The following is a 9,108-nucleotide window of genomic DNA, read 5'->3' as shown; positions in this document are numbered from 1 at the left end:
ATTAATTTAAGTAAGAGACTTAATATTTGAGAAGAAGGGAAAGTATTAAATATAAATTTTTACACCAAACTTGTTACAACTGATTACAGTATAAAAGTTTGTTAAGGACAGACTCTTAGGGCGTAACCCTATTCTATGCCACTTTTCCACTATATGCATAATAACTCACTTCGTTGCTACCCTAGCGCACTATTGGCGTCGTACCTCCTGGCGGATTCTCTTACCACAGTACTTGAAACAATAATAGAAAAATTCTAAAAAATGGCTAGGAACGAGAATAATCCTAGTCTCAAGGATAATGTGAATAACCAAGATCTTAATCCCCTTGTTCGTATGGTGATAGATGACCGAGACAGACCAATCCGAGAGCATGTCGTGCTAATTTTGGATGATTTGAATCCAAGGATAGTCGGACCATAAATTCAAGCTCAGTAATTCGAGTTGAAACTGGTAGTGTTTCAAATGTTACAAACAGTAGGATAGTTTAGTGGATTACCTACTGCAGATACAAGATTGCACTTAAGACTTTTTCTAGGGGTTTGTGACTTGTTTAAGAAACAGGGTGTTCTTGAAGACGCTCTGTTACTTAAACTATTTCTATATTCATTAAGAAATCATTAGAGAGCATGGCTGAATGTTTTGTCGTGAAGAATAGTGGCATCATGGAATGATCTTTGCCAGAGGTTTTTGCTACGGTATAATCCACCAAATATGAATGTCAAGCTTAGAATGGCATCACATCTTTTCATTTATTAGAGGATGAAACACTATATGAAGCTTGGGTATGATTTAAAGACTTAATTCAGAAGTGTCCAGTGCATAGATTTCAACATTGGACTCAAATAGAGATATTCTATACTGGGTTGAATGCGCATACGAGGATGGTAGTTGATGCTTCTACCAATGGTACTCTGTTGGATAAATCTTATAATGAGGCATATGAGATTTTGGAAAAGATTGCCAATAATGATTATCAATATCTGACCATAAGACTTGGGATGGACAAGAGAGCTGCTGGTACTATAGGCTTGATGCAATCACTTCGTTGATAGCCCAGGTATCTTCTTTGGCTAATATGATAAAAAAATTGAAGAAACCCAGTACAATTCAGGAGATGATAATAGCCGAGCTATCTTGTGTTTATTGTGGTGAAGATTATGTGTTTGATGAATGCTCATCTAACTTAGAATCTGTGTACTACATGGGTAATTTTAATCGGAATAGTAATCTCTGTTGTAACACTTACAATTCAGTATGGAAGCAACATTTGAATTTTAGTTGCAATAATCAAGGTGCAGGGAATTCAAACAATGTTGCAAGGAAGAATGCACCGCCTGATTATAATCATCCTTTTCCGAGACAAAATAACAGAGTCAAACAACATCATCCTCAACATCCATCGAAGCCTTGTTGAAGGAATATATGGCTAAAAATGATGTTATAATTTAGAGTCAGGCTACTATAATTTAGAGTCAAGTTGTGTCTCTCCAAGCTCTTGAGAATCAAGTGGGGAAAATAGTGAATACTTTGAATTTGAGGCCACAAGGAGCATTGCCAAATGATAGAGAGAATTCAAGAACACAAAACAAGGAACATTGCAAAGCAATTACTCTTAGAAGTGGGACTCACCTGGAAGGCATTGTTCAAGATACCATTGTAGAAGAAGACAACTCCAGACTCAACCAGGGAAAGAATTCAGACTCACCTGAAAAACATACTGCACCTAAAAAGGGTAAACAACAAAATGCTATGGCAGAATGCAATCATGTTGTCAACAAAAATTGCAAGGCAAAACAATATCAGCAACCTGAAGGATGACCACCTTTACCTTTTCCTTAGCGATTTCATAATTCTAAGTAGGATATTCTGTTCAAAATATTTCTGTATGTATTGAAGAAACTCCATATCAACATATTGCTGGTAGAAGATTTGGAGCAAATGCTTAGTTACATGAAATTTATGAAAGGTATATTGTCAAAGAAACGTAGATTGGGAGAATTTGAGACTGTTGCTCTCACTGAAGGGTGCACAACAATGTTGACGAATAAATTACCTCAAAAGTTTAAGGACCCAGAGAGTTTCACTATCCATGTTCAATTGGAAATCAATATGCTGGTAAGGCGTTATGTGATCTAGGAGCGAGTATAAATCTAATGCCTATGTTTATTTTCAAGAAGTTGAGAATTGGAAAAGCAAGACCTACTACGGTTATGTTGCAACAGCTAATCGATCCTACGTGTATTCGAAAGGTAAAATTGAAGATAAGTTGGTAAGAGTAGATAAATTTATCTTTCTTGCTATGAAGCTGACTAATATGTGCCAATTATTCTTGGAAGATCTTTTCTTGCTACATGCAGTACATTAATTGATGTGCAGAAAGGCGAGCTGACTATAAGGGCAAATGATCAGCAGGTTACCTTTAATGTATTTAATGCTTCGAAATGTGTTGATAATAATGATGAATGCCACACCATTGGGTTGATAGAAACAGCAGTGACGAAGACTCACTTGAATAGAGTGATATAGTAAGTTTTGAGGAACTCAGTGAATTTATGGAAACCAAGCAGATAGTGGATAGACCACTGAAGAAGTTTGAATATTTGGATTTATCAAATCGATGTTTCAATCCTCCTAAACCTTCTATAGAGGAACCTCCTACTGTAACACCCCAAACTCGGCCTAGACGTTACGGTCGGATCTGGCGTGTAACATTGAAGTGTCTTTCGAAAGATTGGACTCGTTGGTAAAAATTTGTTTCCAAGTTTAAAATTAACTCCTTTATTATTAAATAAAGAAAAATGTTTGTCTTGTTATCAAATTTCGTGTTAATAAGTTAGTTCTAAATCGCGGAAGCTTTTTAAGTTCTATTGTTTTAAAAAAAACCCTATGTATTTGAAAACAATAATTATTTTAAAACTCGTCTTCTCCTAACTAGTAGTTTAAAATAGGTAAGCGAAAGCCCAATTAAAAATTTGAACAAACTTAAAGGACTTATTACAAAAACAAAACCCAACATATAAATTAAATTAACAGAAAAGCAAGCGTAAACAGCAGCAGACGTGTGGCCACCTCCAAGTCCCTCGCAGCACCGAATCGCCTAAGGCTGAGGATTACCTGCACAGTTAAATGGAGAGGGTGAGTTTACGAAATTTAGTGTGCAATCCCCAGTCAACATACAACATGCAGTAACAATCGGGGCCTAAGCCCAACGCAATAATAGTACAGTGTGGGCCTTAGCCTAATACAATAACAATGTGGGCCTTAGCCCAATACAGAAACAGTGTGGACCTTAGCCTATTACAGTAACAGTGTGATAATGCAACCCATCCCAATCCAGCCAACACACCACTCCGTACCACCAACACACCATGTGGGGATAAAATTGATCCACCCAACCAACACACCAATATCGCAGCAGAGCTGGCAGTAATAGTATTATAGCGAAGCTGCCAATAACAGTATATGTGGCGAAGCCACCAGTACAGTATACTTCCCCTATATTAGTATCCCAACCCCATGTAGTATGCCATGTCATAAATGATACATGTATGCAGAATGTCATGCATAACATAGAGCAAATTTAATCTCTTAGGGGTATAATGGTCATTTTACCCTATAAGGGTATTTCGGTCATTTTACCCTGTGGGGTATTTTGGTCATTTTACCCTTCGGTGGTATTTTGGTCATATTACCTTTCGAGGGTATTTTAGTCATTTTACCCTTCAGGGGGTGTTTCGATCATTTTACCCTTTGAGAGTATTTCGATCATTTTACCCTTCGAGGGTATTTCGATTATTTTACCCTTCATGGTTATTTCGGTCATTTTACCTTTCGGGGGTATTTCGGTCATTTTACCATTCTAGGGTATTTCGGTCATTTTACCCTTCAAGGGTATTTCAGCTATTTTACCCTTTAAGGGTATTTCAGCTATTTTACCATTTAGGGATATTTCGATTATTTTACCCTTCGAGGGTATTTCGATCATTTTACCCTTTGGGGGTATTTCGGTCATTTTACCCTTCAAGGATATTTCGATCATTTTACCCTTCGAATCAAAAGTTGGGCTTACCACTTGAGCGTTCACACGCCCGTGTGGTCTCAATTGTCGTGTTCACGGCTTGTCGGCTTTTCGCTGAACTACGGTTGCAGTGGGAAGATTACACACCTACTTACGCAAATCTCTACGTACGCCCTCCTAAAATCAAACATGACTCGATGTTATTCCATTAATTGCTAGGTTAAAATGCCCTCTTATTACACTTAATCCAAAACACCCTCCTTACCTTGATTCAACGATGAGCACAAAGGTTGCGACCTTTTTCAAATCACCTGCAAACCACCACACCTCGAAGGATACCCTAAGACCGTAACAAGTAACACCATGAGAGAAAGAACAACCATAGGCAATCAAAAAAATAAAAAAGAAGAATAGTCGGTTTTTAGAAAAAGTAAAGAAGAGAACAAATTTACACAAGTGAGGAGTATAACCATTTACCGATAGTTAGGAACCTGTAGCACAGGAGCGACAAGAAGCAGTGGAGGAAGATCAACGTAGAGAACGATACGACAAATGGGTGATATTCGGCTAGGAAGTAAAAAGAAGAAAATCCTGACAAAAATAAACCGATGAAAACAAAGAGGTTATACGGCTAAGAGGAACAGATTGAGGGAGAAGAGAAGAAAAAAGAAAAAGGAATAGAGAAGCAAATCCGATAAAAATAAAAGAAAGAAAGAGGAAGTTCGGCAAAAGAGAGAACCACAATATTTTCGGCCAAAACCAAGAACGTAAAAGAAGAAGGCAGAAAAGTAATCAAAAGAAGATACTCGGGAATTTAGCAAAATTCGACAGCACAAAGCAGAATGAGGGAAACATTGCACAAAAATGAAATAAGAAAAACACACAAAATGAACCATAACCCCACTAGCCGAATTCCCTAAGTACCAAAGTCCTCATCCGACACACCTCTCCTCTCCCCTCACATCCCTTGATTTTCTCCTAAAATCACTCCCTTTATCCCTCATTGAATCTCTTCACCCATAACTCCTCAATTCCCCCAACAACTCCATTCAAAATCCATTCAAAATCCCCACAACTGTGTTTCAGTCCAACACCACTACCTACACAGCTCAAGCAGCAAAATAATAACTCCCTTGCACAGCCCAGGACTTGAACCTCAGACCTCACAATCACACAACATGCCACCTTGCCACCAGACCACAAGCTCTTTTTGTGTCATATAGCAAATACTAATATTTATAAAGCCTATATACCAGCGCCCAAATTCATTTAAAGGAAAAACTAAAAATTTTGCAAAATCCAAGACTTGAACCTAGGCTTCTCAAACACTCCCATGCACACCCAAATTAGTTAGCCAATAAAGCAAACAAGCAATTTATATCAAATCAGGCAAAAATTAACGACTTAGATTTTAGGGGTGTTTTAACTCTACCCCCTTTAACGAAATCTTGGCCTCGAAATTTACCTTCTTAGGAAAGATGAGGGTATTGCTGTCGCATCACCTATTCAAGTTCCCACGTAGCCTCTTCTGAACTGTGATTATACCAAAGCACTTTGACTAATGGAATAGATTTCTTCCTCAGTACTTTAACCTCATGGTCCAATCTCTGTACTGGCCCCTCCTCGAAGGTTAGATCTGGCCTAACCTCGATCTCCTCGACTGACACTATGTGTGTAGGATCAAAGCGATAACGCCTCAGCATGGAGACGTAAAACACATCGTGAATCCAGTCTAATTCTGGACGTAACTCAAGTTGATAGGCGACCGGTCCCACACGCTTCAGTATACGGCAAGGCTCAATGATCCTAGGGTTAAGCTTACCGTTCTGTCCAAACTTAGTATTTTTTTCCAATGGGAGACCTTAAGAAAAATGTAGTCCCCCACAGAATACTAAATCTCTCGCGTTTAAGATCTGTGTAAGACTTCTGCCTATCAGATGCTTCCTTCAATCGGTCTCGAATCAGTTTTATCTTCTCTTTAGTAACAGAAACCAACTTTGACCCCAGAACTCGTCGCTCGTCCAACTCAGCCCAACAGGTAGGAGTACGACACCTACAACCATATAATGCCTCGTACGGAGCCATTTGAATATTGGACTGGTAGTTATTATTATACGCGAACTCTGTTAGCTGCTAATAGTCTTCCCAACTACCTCAGAAATCCATTACACAACACCTCAACATATCCTCCAATACTTGAATCACTCTTTCCGATTGACCATCTGTCTGGGGATGAAACATAGTACTAAAATTCAGTCTTGAACCCAAAGCCTCGTGTAACTTCTTCCAAAATCGAGACATGAACCGAGGGCCTCTATCTGATATGATGGAAACTGGTACCCCATGCAGCCTTACAATCTCGACCACATACAGTTTAGCCAACTTCTACAAAGAGTAATCAGTACGGACTGGTATGAAATGGGTAGATTTAGTCAATCGATCTACAATAACCCATACCGAATCCTTCTTGGTAGGCGTTAAAGGCATCCCACTCACAAAATCCATGGTTACTCTCTCCCACTTCCAAAGTGGAATTTTAACTGGCTGAAGTAACCCTGAAGGTAACTGATGTTTAGCCTTCACTTGTTGACAAGTTAAACACTTACCCACAAAATCAGTAACTTCACGCTTAAGACCAGGCCACCAATATAGCTCACGAAGGTCACGGTACATTTTACTCCTGCCAAGATGCATAGCATAAGGACTATTATGCACCTCTCGCAGTATCGATTGCCTCAAATCGTTATCCCTCGGTACACAGACTCTCCCACGGAAACACAGTACTCCTTTACTATTCAACCCAAAATCTGAAGTTTCCCCACTCTTAACCTGTCGAAAACGAGGAACCAGTGATTCATCTAACATCTATTTACCTTTAATCTATTTATTCTACACTGATCTAACTTGTAACTCGGCCAACAAGCTACCATCATCAAACAAGCTGAGACGAGCGCACATCGCTCTCAAATTAGATACAGCCCTATGGCTCAATACGTCAGCTACCACGTTAGCCTTACCAGGATGGTATTCAATCGAGCAATCAGAATCCTTAAGCAGCTCTATCCATCTTCGCTGCCTAAGATTCAGCTCTTTCTGAGTGAATAGATACTTAAGGCTTTTCTGATCCGTGTAGATAGTATACTTCTAACCATAAAAATGGTGCCTCCAAATTTTTAGTGTGAATACCACAACAGCTAACTCCAAGTCATGAGTAGGATAATTCACCTCGTGAGGCTTAAGTTGACGAGACACATAAGCAACCACCTTACCCTCCTGTATCAGCACACAACCCAAACCAACGTGTGATGCATCACTGTAGACAGTGAATTCCTTCCCAGACTCTGGCTGTATCAAAACAGGGGCCTCAGTAAAAAAATTCTTCAATTTCTCAAAACTTTCTTGCTGCTTATCAGTCCAGTTAAGCGGTACCCCTTTACGCAGTAACTTAGTCAAAGGTGTAGCAATCAAGGAAAACCCCTCAACAAAATGTCTATAATACCCTACCAAACCCAGAAAACTTTGAATCTCAGATACAGTCTTAGGTGGTTTCCATTCCAGTACAGCTTCAATTTTTTGAGGATCAACTCTAATCCCCTCAGCAGACACCACGTGACCCAGAAATGTCACTTTCCGTAGCCAGAACTCACACTTGCTAAACTTAGTGTACAGTTGTTTCTCCCTTAAAATCTGCAAAACAATTCGGAGATAAACATCATGCTCATCCTTAGTTCTTGAATACACCAAAATATCGTCTATCATGAACCGGTGCAGGTAGGGCTGGAATACTCGGTTCATCAGGTCCATGAAGGCTGCCGGTACATTCGTCAACCCAAAGGCATTACTAGGAACTCGTAATGTTTATAACAAGTCCTAAACGCAGTCTTATACACATCAGCCTCCTTAATCCTCAGTTGATGATACCAAGAACAAAGATCTATTTTAGAGAAAATCAAAGCTCCTTGAAACAGATCAAATAAATCATCTATCCTTGGCAAAGGATACTCATTCCTAATAGTCAGTTTATTCAATTACCGATAGTCGAGGCACAAATGCATGGACGCATCCTTCTTCTTTACGAACAACACTGGTGCTCCCCATGGAGACACGCTAGGTTGAATGAATCCTCGATCCAATAGTTCTTGTATTTGAGCTTTTAATTCCACCAGCTCCTTCGGTGCCATCCTATAAGGAGTGATAGACACTGGAACTGTTCCTAGCAGTAGCTCAATTCCAAAATCAACTTCGTGGTTCGGAGGCAACCCAGGGAGCTCATCAGAAAATACATAGAAAAAATCCTTAACAGTTTAGATATCTCTAATAGAAGGACCCTCGGAATCAGATGTACCACTATAGGCTAGAAACGCCTTACAACCCTTACGAGCTAGTTTTTCGGCCCTTAATGCATAGATCACATTAAACAGAAAGTCCCTACGCTCCCCAATCACAGCCAGCTCCTCACCCTTAATACACTTTAATACCATTCGCTTGGCAGCACAATCCAAACTTGCACTATATTTAACCAACCAATCCATTCCCAAGATTAGGTCGAGTTCACCAAACAGTAGGTCTATCAAATCCGCTAGAAATATAACTCCTTGAACCTCTAGGGGCACATCTCTGAACAATTTGTCTACCCTTACTGATTGTCCCAGTGGACTTAACACAATCATCTAATTAACATTACTCTCACACATGATACCCAAGGTGCCAGACACAGTACATGCAACGTAAGAATGTGTAGACCCTATATCAATTAAAGCAGTGTAAGGTACATTATGAATTAGGAATGTACTGGTTATAACATCTAGAGCATCACCATCCTCTCGGTGACGAATAGCATAGACCAGTACTGGCTGCCTCACCTTTATATTACCAACACCTCTGCCTAATGTTACACGACCTTGTCCCACACCATTTCCATCTCTAACCTACCCACGGCCTCTCGGTGGCTGCTGACCACCTCTCGCTAGCTGAACAAAACCCTGACCTGCATCTTGCATCTGAACAAGCCTCTGAGGACAATTCTTAACTTGATGTTCTATAGACCCACCTCTGAAACATTCCCCAATCTTTTTCCAGCACTCACCCAG

At 39.7% G+C, this 9,108-nt stretch overlaps 1 protein-coding gene across 1 annotated transcript; it reads right to left on the bottom strand.

Moving 5' to 3' along the window:
• Window positions 1-5,520: 5,520 nt before the first annotated feature.
• On the bottom strand, window positions 5,521-6,103 carry LOC128036141 (uncharacterized). The gene is made up of 2 exons (XM_052627024.1): window positions 5,880-6,103; window positions 5,521-5,824 (listed from the first exon to the last, which is right to left on the bottom strand). Exons 1-2 carry the CDS (start codon window positions 6,101-6,103, stop codon window positions 5,521-5,523), a joined length of 528 nt encoding a protein of 175 aa, XP_052482984.1.
• Between the last annotated feature and the right edge of the window lie 3,005 nt (window positions 6,104-9,108).

The sequence above is a fragment of the Gossypium raimondii genome, chromosome 13 (assembly GCF_025698545.1).
Source record: "Gossypium raimondii isolate GPD5lz chromosome 13, ASM2569854v1, whole genome shotgun sequence".
Classification (NCBI taxonomy): domain Eukaryota; kingdom Viridiplantae; phylum Streptophyta; class Magnoliopsida; order Malvales; family Malvaceae; genus Gossypium; species Gossypium raimondii.
The sequence above is the reverse complement of the archived record's forward strand: the minus strand, read 5'-3'. Positions and strand labels throughout refer to the sequence as shown.

What these genes read in the sequence shown, in the direction of transcription:
- LOC128036141 (XM_052627024.1), bottom strand. Translation starts at nt 6,103, where the DNA reads ATGGCTCCGTACGAGGCATTATATGGTTGTAGGTGTCGTACTCCTACC. An exon ending in GGGACTACATTTTTCTTAAG is followed by an intron (nt 5,825 to 5,879) that starts GTCTCCCATTGG and finishes GCTTAACCCTAG; the next exon opens with GATCATTGAGCCTTGCCGTA.